The following is a 17,479-nucleotide window of genomic DNA, read 5'->3' as shown; positions in this document are numbered from 1 at the left end:
CTGAAGGTCAGAAGGCAGTGGATCCCCTGGAACTGGAGTTACAGACACAGTGAGCTGCCATGTGGGTGCTGGGAATGAACCTGGGCCCTGCTCTCCCCTGCTGAGTGGACGGTCCCTCCAGCCGCTTTCAGTACGGTTTGTTTTGTTGACCTGTGGGTCTAGACCAGCGAAGTGGTTTACCAGTAAAAGTGCTTGTGACACAAGCCAGGAATCCACGTTTGGGGAAAAAGAGAAGCAGTTGCCAGAAGTTACCCTATGACCACCACGTGCACCTGCACACGCACACATCATACATGTGCTCACATAACACAGGAGTGATTTTTAAATGTTTGTGTATAGGTGCTTTTGGTACTGAAATCAACTCAGATGCACTATTTTTAATTTTCTTTTAATATCACGAACATTTCCAGGATAATCAATGATTCTGAAACAGGCATTCCAGTCCAACCTTTCTCTGCCCTGCCATATTATTTCCTGGGATTGAAGAAGTGTGTGCTTCCCAAGCAAAGGCCTGAGATCTCAAGTGCTGGCATTAAGGGTGTGTGTCACCACTGTCTGACCTCTATGTCTAATGTAGTGGCTGGCTCTGTCCTCTGATCCCCAGGCACATTTATTAGGGTACACAATATATCACCACAGTCTTGCAATGCTCTGCTCATGCACTGGGTGTGGAAATCTTTTTTTTTTTGAGCAGAGGATTGAACCCAGGGCATTGCGTTTGCCTAGCAAGTGCTCTACCACTGAGCTAAATCCCCAACCCCAGTGTGTAAATCTTAAATCCTTATCTGATTAGTTTCTTAGAATAAAGTTAGGTTTGTGAAGCTGTAGGTGAAAAAGTTCTGTATAGTTCTGAAGTTCTAATATATAATACAAAATGCTATGTGGATTTAAATTCTCATGAGAAAAGGCAAAATTCCTATATTCATATTAAATAGTTCTATTAAAAACCATCAAGGTTGCTCAGTGGATAAGGGCACTTGTTGCCAGGTCTAACAGTCTGAGCTCAAGCCTCAGGATGCACATGATGGAAGCAGAGAACTGACTCCCATAAGTTGTCCTCTGGCCTGCACATGCTCACCACTACCACCACTCTACACACACACACACACACACACACACACACACAAAACACACGAAAATTAATTTAAAAAGGCAAAGAAACAAGAATTTGCCAGATTGGTAGGTAAAGATCTTGCATCACATTTCAATTGACATCTTTAATGAATTCCTATATAATTTAATGAAATCCTAATTTATCAAGTATACATCTGATTTGTGATTTTTCCTCAGGGTATGCATTTTGTTGTGCCGAAGTCTTAAAAGTTTGATGTCACTGGTGGTTTGTGTGAGCTGTCCCCAGTAGTCCCAAGCATTTGGATACCTGGTCCCCAACGGATGGCACTGTTCCGGAGGTTAGGGGAAGGTGGCCTTTTGGAGGGACTATGTCACTCGAGGCAGGCGATAAGAGTTTTTCTAGCCCTTTGGAGTTTGTTCTTTGGCAGTTCAAGATTCTAGCTCCCAACTCTCCTGCTGCTGCTTGCCGCCATGACTGTCTGCCATGGTGGATTCTTACCTGCCGCCATGACTGTCTGCCATGGTGAATTCTTACCCCCTGGAACTGTCAGCCTAAATAAACTCTTTGTTCTGCAAGTTGCCTTGGTTATACAGTTTATCACAGCAACAGGAGAAAAGAACTAATCCAGTCACTGAGGGTTTTTGTTTTGGGTGGGTTTTTTTGTTTTGGTTTGTTTGTTTGTTTGTTTGTTTGGTGAAGTTTCATTGTTTATCCAGTCTTGTCTCAAACTTTAAATTCCTCCTAAGTTGGTTCTCAGCCCTGGAAGTGCTGGAATTAAAGGTGTTGGCCAACACCCCAGCTTTGCCAAGCCTCTGCTCATGATTTTCTTTGGTTTCTCTCTAATGCATTTTGCTTCAGTGGGTTTTCCCATCACTTTGAGATGTCTTCCATCTCCGATGTTTACAACTATAACTTTTACATTTCTAATTTTATTTTTTTAAAGCAAAATCTTGCCATGAAGCAGTTGATCTGATGCCTTGGCCTCTTGAGTCTGGAAGTGCAGGGGTATACTGCCATGCTCAGCTTGTTACCACTTTTTTAAGTGGCAGATTTTGTTGTTCTGATCTTTTGACTTCTCACTGTTCCTCCACAACAATTTGATACTACTCAGGTTTTGAGAAAACTTGTCCCTGGATGTTTTATTACCATACACTTCCAGATAGTTGATAGTTGGTAGATAGTTGATAGATCAGTATTTGGATATCTACTGTAATTGGTCAAAAGTTCTAATATCTAAATACAAAAATTTTTCAGAAATTCAAGAAACAATGGGAGAGAGGAAGAGAAATTTAAACTAAGGCCTTCCATTTAGGCTTTCTGCTAGTAGTAGAAATTTTTGAAAAGGAGGAACTGGATGCATTCCAACTCTGTTCTTTACATTCATATTAAGTGCATAAATGTTCTGCCTGCTTGTGTGTGATTGCTACAAGCCTCCCTAGTTCTCGTGTCCCCCTGCCTGCTCAGGAATAGCTCTCATCTGATGAGCTAGTCTCCTGAACTAGCTCTGTCAAGGTAGTCCAACTTTGTAAATACACTAGTAGAGAAGTACCCTGTAGTGGGTTTGGAGGAAACTCACGAACACAATAGCTGCTTCTCTCTGCTTTACCCCAAACATCTGTTTGGTCGGCATGGAATAATAGGTCATTTCTATTTTCTTGATTATGCTTCTACGTATTTACAAAATACATGAGAATTCTGGCACATGTCACAAAGAGTCTTTCTGAACCTAGGTCCAGAAACTACAGACCACGACTAAAGCAGGAAACACTTGCAGAGACAAGACGAGAACTTGCCAGAGATGCTTAGGAACAAGTGTGAGCACACACATTTTCATAGAGAGCTAGAAGAAAACGTGAGTCATCAAAACAGATTCAAAGTTGGAATGGTGGTGCATGGTTTTAGCCCCAGCACTTGGAGGAGAGGCTGGTGGACCTCTGATTTCGAGACCAGCCTCATCACCATAGCAAGGTCTACATAGTCTTGAAAAAAAAAAGTGATTTTTAGTTGCTTCTCGGCATTTGATGGGTCAGATTTTATTTCAGGTCTGTTAACAGACTGAAGGTTTTTGATGGTCCTGTTTCAGAGTAAAATTACTGCATGGTAATGGATAAAGTAAAGTAAGATACTTGACTTGGGATTTATATCTTTCAGTTTAGCTAGTATGTTTCTGTGCATTTATTAAGTGAATCGAAAACATCTGACTTGCTTTTACCCTTCCCAGTCAGCTTTTACCCTTTCTCAGTCAGCTCTCTGAAGAACAGACTAAGTTGAAGGTATTTATATTTTCATTTTTCTTAGGTGGGAGAGCAACTAGGTCACCCGTAAATAAGTAAGACAAGAAACTACCCGAGTGGTTTCTTTCTTGATTTATTGCAAGCTGTCAAATTATTTGAAGCTAGTTCTTTCTCTTTGGAACTAAATAGGGCTAGAAGAGTGTTATCCTTAAGTATGTACATGAGTGGTAAACGTATGCTAAGCAATTTTAGACAAAAAGGAGAGTGTTCTTAGAAGCACTGGAGTTCTTAGATGTGTTTTGCGGTGTTTCTTTGGACACTTTGGGTCGCTGGCATTCGGAAGGAAGGAGACAATCAGAGCTTGGTCATCTTTGTAAGTTATCAGGAAGTTGCCCGGATTGGACACTTTGCTGGAGTAAGGTACCCACTGAGTTCTCTGGTGAAAGAAACTGAACAAAGTCACTTGCTTTGTTCAGCCAGCTTCTTGCTTCACTGCCTTTGGTGTGAAGAGAGATGTGAGGTGGTCTTGGTGTCTTCTGCCCCGGGGCGGATGGCCTTACAGAGCAGGGCCGCTGGTTCTACTCATCACACGTGGGTCTAGTGCTCAGGGACAGGCCTTGCTTCCTCCTGCAGATGGAAACAGGCGGGAGTACCTTGCCAGTAATCTCCCGGATGTGCAGCAGCCTTGCCTTCTGCTTCTGTTACTGACAGCCATCTCCTCGGGGTTGGTTGTGCCCCAGGAGCTGCCACGAGAGAGCCCCAGGCTGCACTTGCTTTAGATCATGTTGTCCTCATGAGAGAGGTGGAATTGTCCCTATTTTCAGATGGCAAGGTTGAGACATCTCACACAGCTAATGAATGCTTGAAGAGGACACTGGGTCCGGCTGAACCTACAGCATGTGTTACTTGTGTTAGAGCTTAGAATCTGCCAGGGACGCTAGCAGATAAGAAACATTTCAGTGACCGATACTTTTCCATAGAGAATGGAATTCGGATTGTATAGTTTCTAAATGTACAGTATCATAGAGTACAGTTTAAACTATAGCAGTGGGTTTATAGACTAAAAAGGAATTTGGAAACTCTAAGGAGTATTTTGTTGCTGGGCCTTGTCCAGGACTGTACAGATTAGCCTCCGTAGTTTATATTGTAGATGAGCTGTATGTAGCTCCAACTGCTAAGGAACATTGAAGTCTCAACACTCTTTCCTAGGAAAAATGTAGGAGCTTGAATGATTGATAGAGATCTCTGTGGTCCCTCCTTCACTGAGGCTATAGACCTGCAGCACTGCACTAGCGTGTGTGTGTGTGTGTGTGTGTGTGTGTGTGTGTGTGTGTGTGTGTGTGTTGGGGGGGGGTCCTGGGGGCCTAAACTGGAGTCTCCACGTCAGACAGTAAGCACTTCCCCCCCATCCTGTGTCTCTGCCTTATTCCAGCCCCACATTCCTGTGTTTGGAATAGCCGTGGGAGGACTAATGACCAAGTTAAAAAGAGCATTTGGTGTTGCTTCACTGGTCATATAGAAAAGGATACCAAAACAGCAATGTACTATTTTCCAAATAGTTTGTTTTGAGACAAGGTCTTGCTATTTAGCCCAGACTGGTCTAGTTTCTTATTTGATATCTGGTTGTTTTATTGTGTTGAAAAAAAAAATGGCCTATGTAATTTTAAAATTATTACATAAAATATATAAGGAGAAATTATAAGTTTTAAGGGCCATCCAAAGAATAGTTATTAAGCAAAAAACAATGAGCCCATTACCCAGACTAAGAAAGGGAAATTTACCCAGTGCTTTAGAAGCCTCCAGAGTGGCTCTCTTCATTCTGTATATTCCCTTCCAGTAGGCAGCTGCTATCCTGACTTCACTAACATTTTCTTGATTTTTATCTTTTTGTTATATATGTATGTTTAAACAATACATTTTGGAAACCATTTCAAAGATAAATTTATTTATATTGTGTGTGATAATCTGTTCTTAGTCTGTTTTGGAGATTTTTGTATATTGATAGAAATCATTTCCCTCCTATAATATAGTATTCTGTTATATGGATATATGTGTGGACTAATGAGTTCGCGTACATGTTCATATGATAATCTTAATCACAGCATTTCAAAAGTTAAATTGATTCTCTTTCTCCAAACCCTGACTTGCTGACACTTTTCTGCCTTACATGTCCTTTCTCAGAAAAAGCATCTTTATCACCCATTTGCCCAAGCTGGAAACCTGCCCAAGTTGTCTTGCCAACTTCCACTTCCTCGTTCTGCATCCTCAGTCCTTATGGATTTGACTTCTGAACATCTCATCTCCTTCTCTGTTGTTAACTGAGCTCTTTGTTTGGGTTTTGGTTTTTGTTGTTATTTGAGACAGGGTTTCTCTGTGTAGTCCTAGCTGCCCTGGAACTTGCTCTGAGGACCAGGCTGGCCTCGAACTCAGAGATCCGCCTGCCTCTGCCCCCCAAGTGCCAGGATCAAAGGTGTGCCACCCCTGTGAGCTATTAGTTGGGCTGTACTTAGGTTCGTCTTCAGTGTGGCACCAGCCCAGCCTTGTGCTCTTGTAGCAGGGGTTCCAAAACCTGCTTCTCTCCCTTCCTCTCAGCACCCCTTACCTCACCTCCTAGGCTGTGCTGGCTAGACCCGTTGTTCATGCTCTCTCCTTTGCTCTGTCAAAACATGTATGTATTCTCTCTGTCCCAGTTCATTCCTTTTCATTCTTCAGGACAAAATTCTGAGTCTCACCTCCCCAGAGAGCTCCTCGTCACTGACTGCTAAGACAGGCTGTCTTGCTATGATGGTTAAGACTTTGTATTATTTAATGTTGCCATCACGGAGACCTGATGTTTGCTGAGGAATGGCTCTTACCTGACACAGTCTGTGGAGTTTAATCAGATGATTCACACATTAAAATCTAGCTCTGTTTTTAGCAAATGTAATTGCAGGGTTGTCAGCTTTTGGTTAAGGGAGCTGGTCCTACATTGAGATGAGAATATCTCTTTGCAGGTCCCTACCTTCCATCTTACAGAACTCTATCCAAACATACCAGAAGCCAGGTTAAGTTTTTTTTTTAACTCTCTTGATACGTTCTAAATTTAGGTTCTTTACAGGTCTTTGCTATATGATTTTTCAATTCATTCAACTATTTTCATTGAGTATTCCAAAATCATTCCACTTAGGCTTCCAATTTTCCCACATTCCATTATGTTGATCAGCATTAATTAAATAAATCCTGTCACTTAATATAAGTGGCATCAGCAGGTTTGGAACCCATTATAACTCACAGGGTTTTTTTTGTTTGTTTGTTTGTTTTTTTTTTTTTTTTTTTTGAGTCCACATACATCCCTTTATTGCTACATTGTATACATTGTAAGTAGTGTGACTTGGGAGGTTGGATTATATGATCATTTAAACTCATAAAACAACTTGTATATAGATCTCTTGCATGTGTTTCATCCTAATGTTAGCATTAATGATAAATAGCCAACTAATGAATAACCCAGATAACAAAGTCACAAATAGTGTTTAGGTAATTAAAAGTACATGTTTTTTATGTAGTGCTCAGATTCTTCTAAGATGTTTATAAATATGACCGCCATGCATCCCTAGACTTGTGGGTTAGCCCTAAGGGTAGTATTAATAGTGTAGTATCATTTTCCAAACACTGAAATGCCTGAAGAATAGCAGAAAAAATTCCATCTCCTATATTTTAATCCGTCCATGAGACCTCCTTCCTTTCCATCCTTTTGTGGAAGTGCTTCATGGGTGAGGGGATTTGCTGACCTGAGTCCGTTCCTGCTGAGTCTTTCTTCCCATGGTGCCATGCAGCATCTCACAGCTTACTGAATCTGTTTCTCAAAACACCTGGGGTGGTCCTACTGCAGTGCACTCCTGGAAACTACCTCAGTCCGTCTGTTTTGTAGAAAGTGGGTAATGGGTACGACTTGGTGTAAAGAGAGCCTTTGTACTAGTTAGCTTTTTTTAATGTAAATCTTTGTAGTAATGGAATTCGACCTGATTTTCCTTAATTCTTATTTATTATTCTATTAAATAGTTTTCAACAAATGCCATTTAACTTACAAATGCATTATGAAACCAATTTCAAATTATTACTCCTTGAGGAAAGTAATAACTATATGGAGAACTGTTTTGAATAGCTAAGAAAGATTGTAATAGACAGGCACTTTTCATTCTAGAAGTAGCTACACTTGACATTTAGTACTTTCTTTTGACCCTATGTAACTGTATAAAACCACAAAGTAAAAGAGTTGTAATGTATATCTCAAAAGATTTCTGCTCTAAATTAAGTACATTTCCAAAAATTTAGCAACAGAAACTCAAATGTAACATTAAGATATTTGAAATGCATTCTTAATTTTTGCCTCAACTATCAATCACTATCAGAATTTTTAAATTTAAACAAAGTAGGCCCCACTGTCTTTCCCAAAGACAGTCTGTGGAATAGAGTTTTCTCACAGTGCAATCTGGAGAGTCTCCATATTAAGAGAACTGACTTGTCATGTTCTGTCTGTGGAATCTCTGGGGCTTTGGTGCTGGAAGCTGCCTTCTTGTTGTGTAAGTTTCCTCTGACATTGTAACATCCCATCAAGCAGGAAGGAAAACAACTCAAGAGCTTCAGGAAGTCCCTGAAACTGACCAAATTCCCCTAGGCCCTACTCTGCCAGAGTAAGCAATAGTAAGCAATGAAAGCTGAAGGTCCTCTTCTTCTTAGTGGAGCCAGGCTGCAAAGAAGACTGCCAGGCCTGACTAACTACCTAGAAGAAGCAGAAACCAGCTGAGCTGCCTGAACGAGGTTTAGCAGCAACTCTCCATGTCAAGCTGTCTGCAGGCTGTGCAGTGTGCTCCAGGTTCTCAGGTTTGCTAGCTGTCTGTGCTGGGGTGGGCTTTGGTGATGCAGCTGTCTGTGAGTCATGTCTGTTCCTGTGATGACCCCAGGCATGGTTCACCAAGTTGGACTTTGGTCTGTCGTGGGATCTGGGGTGAGTAGATGTGTGTTGGGTCTCCTCAAGAAAAATTTTGTCACACAGCCTGATTGGCGCCCTCCCAGGCAGGACAAAAGATGAGTTAGAGAGGAGTGGGCACATAGCCCTGGCTGTGTGACAGGGTGTGCAACTGAGACTGAGCAGCCTGAGCGGAGCCGCTGGGGAGGAAATTCTGATAGAGCCCTCCTTTTCTGTGTGATATGTCTAGTGTGCTTTGTGCTGTGGCAGCAGTTGCATGGTTCTTGCTCTGGGTAGCAACTAAGGCGGAGCCACCAGGATTAGGACTGTTTGTGGGGGGAATCCCAGGCTGGCAGTCTTCATCTGTGTGGTATGGGGTGGCATGCCTACTTGGTGAGCGGGCGCCACCATGTGAATATGGAGTTGCCCTGAAAACAGCTAAAAGTTTAGAGGAGAGCTCACAATCTTTGAGATTATAGCATGAAGGTCAAGATTGTCATTAAGCAACAGCAAAGGTTGCCTGCCTCTCTTTAGTTAGAAATGCATCAGAGGCCAAACAAAATGGCAGCCAAGCAGGACCTTGTTTGTGCAAAGGAGCGGTTGCAACAAGGAGGTGCTGCAGCATCCTCCATGTTAGCCTCTGCTTTGACAAGCATTGCAGGTGAACGGGAGGATGAGAGGTGGTCAAAGTGCTAGAGGAGCCTTCGGATCCGGCCTTCAGTAGAAGAAGGGACAATCTGTGATCCAGCGTGCAAGAAGGTGGTCAGGAAATACTCAGCACCTGAGCTGCTGGAGCCAGGGAAGACTTCTAAACAAGCAGAGAAAGAGCCTGTCCGCCTGGCTTGTGAGGCTGTGGAACATTGGGAGCAAATGGGACCGGTGTGACTGACTGCTTGGAGACAGAAAAACTGAGTAATGGAACTACCATCTCTCTTAACAAAGGCTGTGAGACTGTATGAGGCAAGTCAGTCCCTGATGAGATGGCTTACCAAAGCCATTAGGACCACTTGCTTATCTCCCTCTGAGGTCCCTACAAATAGCAAGGGGAGGGGCCATGGAGGAAATGGGCTTTAGCTCTTGTGAAAGGAAGGTTAAGGGAAAATGTACATTGATAACCATGATCTGAAGATCAAAACCCACCATTTTCAACCTATAGGCATCAGCTAATCTCCAGTACTAAAAGACCAATTAGTAATACTACAAACATGTTATCTAGAAACAGAAAAATACCTACAGAATTAAGAACAGCTAATTAAGAACTGAGTGATTTTCTTGAATCTCTGGGAATGGGTAAGACTAGAAGAATGTGGCTAATGGTGATGTTTCTTACTTTAAAAGCTTTTAGAGCAGGGCAAGGTGGCCCACTCCCATAACCCTAGTGCTCAGAAGGTTTTGGCAGGATTGCCACAGGTTCAGAGCTAGCCTAGGCTACATAATGAATCTGAAACCAAAGAGCCTTCTAACTGAATTTGAACTTGAAACAATGCGTTGGGCAGAGCTTTTTAAATTCTTAAAGAAGGAAGGAAGGAACTAGGGTAGGGCTGAGATGTTGGAAAAGCACACCTGCAGAGACTGTAGCGTCACCAGGAAGGCGGCAGGAGTTAGTCTGTGGAACAGGACTTGGGAGAAAAGAACTGAAGTCTTATTTAACAGAGGATGAATGGCGAGAAGACAGCTGAAGCACAGTGGTGGGAGTGTTGAGGGTTGTGAACGCCACCCGGTAGACACTGGCTTCCCTGTGCGCGTCCTGCAGGCTCACCATGTCCTTTACCATGAAGTCCTCAGGAAGCACCTTTCAGGTAGATGCACATTCCTATGCTAGTGTTGCCGTTGGGTCAAGAACATCATTGATCCAGAAGCCTGGTCTATAAGAAGTGACCAGGGAGATGCCTAAGGAACTGTAAGAAATGAACATTCTCTATCGGTCCCTTAACTCCAGGAAACACACGCTGGTGAGGTGGCTCAGCTGCCGATCAAGGTGCTTGCTGCACAAGGGTTGTCAGAACCCATGCCAGGAGGGAACCACCTCCCCAGAGTTCCCTCACCTCCACCTACCCGACATGGCGTGCTTGCAACTGTGCACACCCATCGTGTGCACTAGATAAACAGATGTTGATGATCAGAAGAATTCACACGCTGTCTCGGCACAATCACAAAACCTACTTAAAGCTGGTCTCCAGTATTCATGATGATTGTGAAGCATAGTGCTCAAAAGGTTGATGAGTGTGGGAAGGCTGAAAGTGCTGTTTGTTATGTGACAGAACACACGCGTGTGGTGGAAGTTCTCAGATGTGACAGGTGGTTTAAGTGGGTTTTCCGTTTCCGCTAACAGCTCTCACTGCAGTGAGGGCTGTGTCTGTTGGGGTCTTGGCTGTTTTTAGGGGAGTACCATAAACTGTCTTTTTAAAGTGGTTTTTATTTGGGGGTGGGTGGGAAGAGCTGGCAGATGTCTGGCTCACACCTCTGTCTTGCTAGGGGCTACCATGCCACAGCCTTTTCCATTCCTGTTGATTTTCCTCGTCCATCACCAACACTGGGTGTTAAAGATGCCCTTGCCTCTAAGCAGGATCCTTTTCTCCTCCTTCACCTTCTCCTTCCTGCTCAAACTGCTTCTTTAGAAGCCTGGATAAAATGGACACGTTGTGGAGTGGGGACACAAGATGGGGCTTTACCAAGAGATAAGCCTGTGACTTGTAGAAATCAAGGGTTAACAAGTAATACTACTGGTACTGGGGAAATTACTGTTTAAATATTTTGAACTAATTTTAAGGGTTTACACAAATGTGATCTTGATTATTAAAACTTAATTTTTAAAAAAGTAACTTTTAGATTACATTGGATGTGTGTTCATATGTGTGTGCGGATGCCAAAAAACAACTTGCAGGACTCTGTCCTTTCCACCGTGTAGGGCCAGAGGACTGAACCCATACCAGCAAGGTTGGCAGCAAGCACCTTAATAAACCTAGTTAATAACCCAAATCTGGTTATTACAACTTTTGAAATAAAGTACCTATTTTCCCTTTAAATACCTGAGGTGTCTAGTTACTTGAAGTGAGGAGATGTAATTCAGTCATAATGAAATTCAGCTGTTGCCTGGGAAAAAAGCAGGCGTAGTTTGAGATAGCTTACTTCCTTCCAATTAACTTGACTTCTCTCTGAAAGGAAATGGAAAGTGTGGATTCTGCTGCCCAGAGAGTCTGTCGAGCCTCTTTGGGCACGTGTAAGGCCAGTTGTTGACTGAGTTTCTGCATTTTCCAGCTGCACAGGCCTCAGATTAACTTGTTTTTCTGTTTTCCGTTTGTCTCTTTAGCTCTTCTAATCAATGGATAAAGTGGGGAAAATGTGGAACAACTTGAAACACAGGTGCCAGGCTCTGTTCAACCATGAAGGAGGAGGCCGCAGTGAGAATGTGGACATGAGCTCCAGCAGGTGTCTGTCTGTCCAAGAGAAAAGCATCAGTCTGGGAGAGTCCACTCCCCAGCAGCAGAGCAGTCCCTTAAGAGAAAATGTTGCCTTACAGCTGGGACTAAGCCCTTCAAAGACCTTTACAAGGCGAAACCAAAACTGCGCCGCTGAGATCCCTCAGGTGGTTGAAATAAGCATCGAGAAGGACAGTGACTCGTGCGCCACTCTGGGAACAAGGCTTGCTCGAAGAGACTCCTACTCTCGACATGCCCCGTGGGGAGGGAAGAAGAAACATTCCTGTTCCACAAAGACCCAGAGTTCATTGGATACTGAGAAAAAGTTTGGTAGAACTCGAAGTGGTCTTCAGAGGCGAGAGCGGCGCTATGGAGTCAGCTCCGTGCATGATATGGACAGTGTTTCCAGCAGGGCGGTCGGGAGCCGCTCTCTGAGGCAGAGGCTCCAGGACACTGTGGGTTTGTGTTTCCCCATGAGAACTTACAGCAAGCAGTCAAAGCCCCTCTTTTCCAATAAAAGAAAAATTCATCTTTCTGAATTAATGCTGGAGAAATGCCCTTTTCCTGCTGGCTCAGACTTAGCACAGAAATGGCATTTGATTAAGCAGCATACAGCCCCTGTGAGCCCACATTCAACGTTTTTTGATACATTTGATCCCTCACTGGTGTCTACAGAAGATGAGGAAGATAGGCTCCGAGAGAGAAGACGGCTCAGTATCGAGGAAGGGGTGGACCCCCCTCCCAATGCACAAATACACACCTTTGAAGCCACCGCACAGGTTAATCCCTTGTGTAAACTAGGACCAAAGTTAGCCCCAGGGATGACGGACATAAGTGGAGACGGTGCTGCAGTTCCACAGACGACGTGTGACTCGGAAGAGGACTCCACCACCCTGTGTCTGCAGTCACGGAGGCAGAAGCAGCGCCAGGTGTCTGGGGACAGCCACTCCCACGTTAGCAGACAGGGAGCTTGGAAAGTTCATACGCAGATCGATTACATACACTGCCTTGTGCCGGATTTGCTTCAGATCACAGGGAATCCCTGTTACTGGGGTGTGATGGACCGATACGAAGCAGAAGCCCTTCTGGAAGGGAAACCTGAAGGAACGTTTTTGCTCAGGGACTCTGCGCAGGAGGACTACCTCTTCTCCGTGAGCTTCCGCCGCTACAACCGATCCTTGCACGCCCGAATCGAGCAGTGGAACCACAACTTCAGCTTCGACGCCCACGACCCTTGTGTATTTCACTCCTCCACTGTCACGGGGCTTCTGGAGCACTACAAAGACCCCAGCTCCTGCATGTTTTTTGAACCATTGCTTACGATATCACTGAATAGGACTTTTCCTTTCAGCCTGCAGTATATCTGCCGTGCGGTGATCTGCAGGTGCACTACCTATGACGGGATTGGTGGGCTCCCTCTGCCATCAGTGCTACAGGATTTTTTAAAAGAGTATCATTATAAGCAGAAAGTTAGGGTTCGCTGGTTAGAGCGAGAACCAGTCAAGGCAAAGTAACCCCTGTTCCCCAGGAGCATTCCCAGGGTCTACTCATGTGCATCAAGTCAGGACACCCACAGGAAGCACAGGGTCGGCTGAGTGTAGTTGTTAGCCTCTCCAGAGGGACCTTCTGTTGCACAGACAGAGGTGCCCAGAAACAACAGAGGGTTTGCAGGTGTCCAGGGCTGGGCAACACAGCCAGTGAGCAGTGTGGTTTGAACTGGCTGTGATGCCCAAGTGAGGCAGCTCTGGGCATTTGCTATGAAGAATTCTATTTCTTACTGAAGAACAAATTATTAATATTGGATGGGTATTTCAGCAGTGTGACTGATGTCTGAAATTATTTTTTCTAAGAATTTTTCTATAACCTTCCAAAAGTAGTGATGTTTGTAGTTAACTATAAATCAAGCTTTGAAAGTCCAAAACCAATAAGAAAAGACTGCCTTCCTTTTAGAGGAAAAAAAAAAAAAAAACGCAACATTTCTGGCCACAGGGCATTGTGCATTGTCGATGTGGTTTATGGTCAGTCTCCTTTCTCCTCAGAGAAGGAGACTCTGAAGTAAACCGAGGTCTCTGAGATAGTTCTTAAAACTTCACACTTGGAGTTAGTAGTAGAGCCGTGTTTCAAAGCCCTCAGTACTCATCTGGGATGAGCGCCGTGACTGCAGACAGGCATGCACTTGGAGTTCCGAGTGGGATCCCCCAAGTTGACCTGTGCAGTCCACACATTGCTTCATCAGAATTGGATCTTTTCCTGTGCCCTTGAGTTTGTGAACCCGGAGGGAAATGAGACTAGAAGATGCCCAGACACATCAGATAATAGTGACTACACTGGTTGCTGATGTTGAGTTATGTTAAACTATAATTAATCATTTGGACAGCAGTATTTATCTCTTTGTTGTAAGTTCATAGCCGAATTACTTAAGTACAGTTTTATAGCATTTTAGTTCATTCTTCACAGAAAACCTACATTGCAGATTTAAAGGTACTGCACAACCATGATGTCTGTAAATAACGTTCTTTGGCACCTTTGTGTCACTTAGAATAGTACGTAATCCAGCTTGAGTGACCGCTTCGGGAAGTACCGTCACAGTCTAGGGTTGCCTCCTCGGCGTCGGACCGAGTTCTCGGCTCTGTCCTAGACATTTGCACTACAGTAGCCAAGTCCATTCTCGTTGTCTGTCACTGTGCTCTGTGCCCGCTGGTGAGCGCTCCTGGGTCCACGCCAGCTGCTGCAGAGGTCATTTTACAACCCTCTGGCTATTGCCAGGGCTACTGAAAAGAAACGCTGTATTTGTATGCAACACTAACCCTTTGACTGCTAACGTCTGCTTCTGCTTGCTGTGCCTTGTTCTGGCTGCTTTTTCGTGCTAATAAAGTATGTTTGGTGTTCGCCTTGTATATCTGCTGTTTTATACATTTGCCACAGTTTCTCTTGTACGTGGAATGGTTTGGGGTTTTAAAATAAGCATTATCTGGCAACTTACTGTAGTTAATGCAGATTCACCTACAGCCTAATACTGACCTGCCAGGATAAGCTAAATCTAAATTGAATGCTCTCTAGCTCTCTAATCGTAACCACCTTCTGTGGAAATGTCTGTAGTTAACTGCAAATTGGTGTACAGTTTACGACAGAAAACTCCGAAGTGAAGAAACCCTGGTGATTTCTCTGTTGGTAACAAAAGACTCACACAGGTGGTAACCTAGCAGATGAACATCAGAGCATCCAGCTGCAGCAGAAACAGGTTATATGAAGTCTGTGAACCGGGACACAGCAGCACTTAGCAGTTTGGGGACCATTTTAATTGATGATAAATGCCCAAAATGTGGACCTTTAACCAAAGACTTGTCCATTTTAATGCAAAACGGGGATTGAAGGAACTTAGGTTTTCTGTTATTTGTAGAAGTTCCTGAGGAACATATACCAAAGTGGTTGAGAACTTCATCCAAACCTACTTTCAAAGCATAATGTGCAATTCAGTTGTTATGACATAATTCTGTTGTGTAATTGTTGGGTCTGTTCTCTTGAGCTTCTAATGTACCTGGAAAGTAAACCAACCTCTTAAGGCAAAAGTCCATACTGAGTACTGGAGGAGGACGTTGGTGAGCAAGTGATGCTGTGAAGAGAACTCGAAACTCCCAGAAAGCACTTGATGTTTTTATATGCTTGTAGCAAATTGATGTTCTCACTATAGTTTTATAGAAAATATTAATGCTTTTATGTATTTCAGAACTTTCCTGTGTTATTATGCAGATTGTTTTAAGTGTGTAACTTGAGTTTTGTGAGCATGTGTACACTGTGCTAAAAGGCACTTATGTTTCGTGTACAATATAAATATGCAACTTTGGGGCTCATTTTTTTTTTTTTTTGTTAAAATATTAGCAGCTTACATTTAAAAAAAGAAAAATCACCAGCATGGAAGTGCACTGAAGTCTTTTTTCCCTGTGTGTTTTTCTGAATCCCATCATAGTCTTTTGACTAAATTTGTGTTCTATGGTTTGGGGGTGGCGCATTTTGTTCCAGACCAAGAAATGCTTCAGAAGTTGCAGCTCATTTTTACATCAAGGGGGTGGACATAATTACCTTGAGGGGGATGCTTTGGTTCATGGCCTCATTCTTTCATTCACTTTTCTCTCCCTCCCACCCCCTCCTCTCTCTCTTCCTCGTTTTGTTCATATATGCATTTTACATACTTATATACACTATAATATGCATCATACATACAATGTTTATTCACTGACGGGTGATGGTATTTTAAACAATACTGCCATCCCATTTAAGATATTTATTCTGTAGGTACTGAGGAGGGTGGTACCATTCAGATTCTGTTATCTGCCCTAAAGTTTGACCCTGACTCTGTTGTCTTACCTATAATATAATGGCTTTACAGAGAGAGAATTTATGAATATTTTATTTTCTGGCTTAAAGCAGTAAAACAAAACAAAACAAAACTTTTTTCAAGAAGTAGTTGCTTTAAATACTGCTATAAGTCAAATTATATTTATAATCTTAGATAAAATATTGAGTCCAAATCATCCTCCTCCACAAACCAATCTGTTCTTACATGCTTAGACATTTTTATAAGACTGATGGTGGCTGGTAAAAACTGATACTTCCACTTCAAGCTTCAGCGTGACTAAATCCAAAGTTGAACTTTCTTCCACGTTTTGATCTGATTGCTCTTCATTCTCATCTCAAAGCTGCTTTGCTTCCGGGCACTGTCACTAACCTGGTGATGTTTTGTTTTGTTTTTATTAAGGCTGGCCCTAAATCTTATAGCAAAGAGCAAAAATTGGCTTTTTGATAGAGGCTAAGCCTAGGAGTGAGTCAGAACCCTAAGACCCAGAGCAGATCCGTCTCCGTGAGTGTGTTCACCTAAGACCAGTCACACAGGCTCATCCACTTACTCCATACTCCATACTCCATCAAAAACAGTAAAAATGCACACACGGGGCTGACTTGAGCAGGAGAAGGGAAAACGTTAGGCACCAAAGAGAACTGGGAATGGGGAGAGGGATGGGGATACCACCAATATATAAGAGGCCTGGGTTTTATCTATTATAGCAGCTGCCGTGGAAGATAGAATTCCAAAGGTATGTTCCAAGGAGTCTTGAGTGAGATGTTTGTGGGAGGCGGTTGATTGGCAGTGTGGGGGTGTCTACCATGACAGGTTTGCATCAGCTGAGGCAATTGGTTTCATGCCATTCATTCATCAGTGTTCACCAAAGGCTCACATACCAGTCGTGGTAATGGGTAAACATCAGAAAACAAGATAAAACTCCTGCCTTCGGGGCTTACTGCTTGTTAGCAGGGAAGGCGGGGAAGAAATGGTCTCAGAAACCAAGCCAGATAAGGCGGCCGGTGAGAGGAGAGTGTTGGCATTTATAGGACCACCGGGGGATAACAACGTTGACTGATGGAAACACCAAGACTAGAAGAGAAGAGAAAGCCCATATCCCCAAAGCCAGAGTGTTTATATGTGGAGAAGATACCCACAAAGTGGCTGGGAAAATGTAAGACGTTGAAGTTGGCAAGATGTCCATTTAGGGATGTATACTTAGAGTGAGGAATTTAGGTTTTCTCTGGATATGATGGATCCTGGGTAGGGACGCGCCATGGTCTGCTTTCTGTTGCTTTGGGGGGGGGATGGAGAACAGGCCCTGGAGCAAGATGAGGACGTTATTACTAGGTTTGACTGGAAGCCTGGGAGGGTTGGTGATCATGGCTACAAGTCCGGGTCCAGGTGTATTTCGGTGGCAAAACTGACCGAATTTGGTGATGGTTGAATGTGCAGAAGAAAAGCAGG

General features: G+C 43.4%; 1 protein-coding gene across 2 annotated transcripts in view; it reads left to right on the top strand.

Moving 5' to 3' along the window:
* Nucleotides 1-15,527, top strand: part of Socs5 (suppressor of cytokine signaling 5) — a 33,768-nt gene extending 18,241 nt beyond the window's left edge. For both annotated transcript variants that reach the window (XM_036170707.1, XM_036170706.1), the window contains exon 2: nucleotides 11,568-15,527. In XM_036170707.1, coding sequence (XP_036026600.1) covers nucleotides 11,580-13,190 — 1,611 coding nt within the window. In that variant the 5' untranslated portion in view covers nucleotides 11,568-11,579 and the 3' untranslated portion in view covers nucleotides 13,191-15,527. The remainder of the gene's footprint in view (nucleotides 1-11,567) is intronic.
* Nucleotides 15,528-17,479: the final 1,952 nt, after the last annotated feature.

This window comes from Onychomys torridus, chromosome 21 (genome assembly GCF_903995425.1).
Source record: "Onychomys torridus chromosome 21, mOncTor1.1, whole genome shotgun sequence".
NCBI lineage: Eukaryota > Metazoa > Chordata > Mammalia > Rodentia > Cricetidae > Onychomys > Onychomys torridus.
This window is presented reverse-complemented; position numbering and strand designations above follow the sequence as displayed.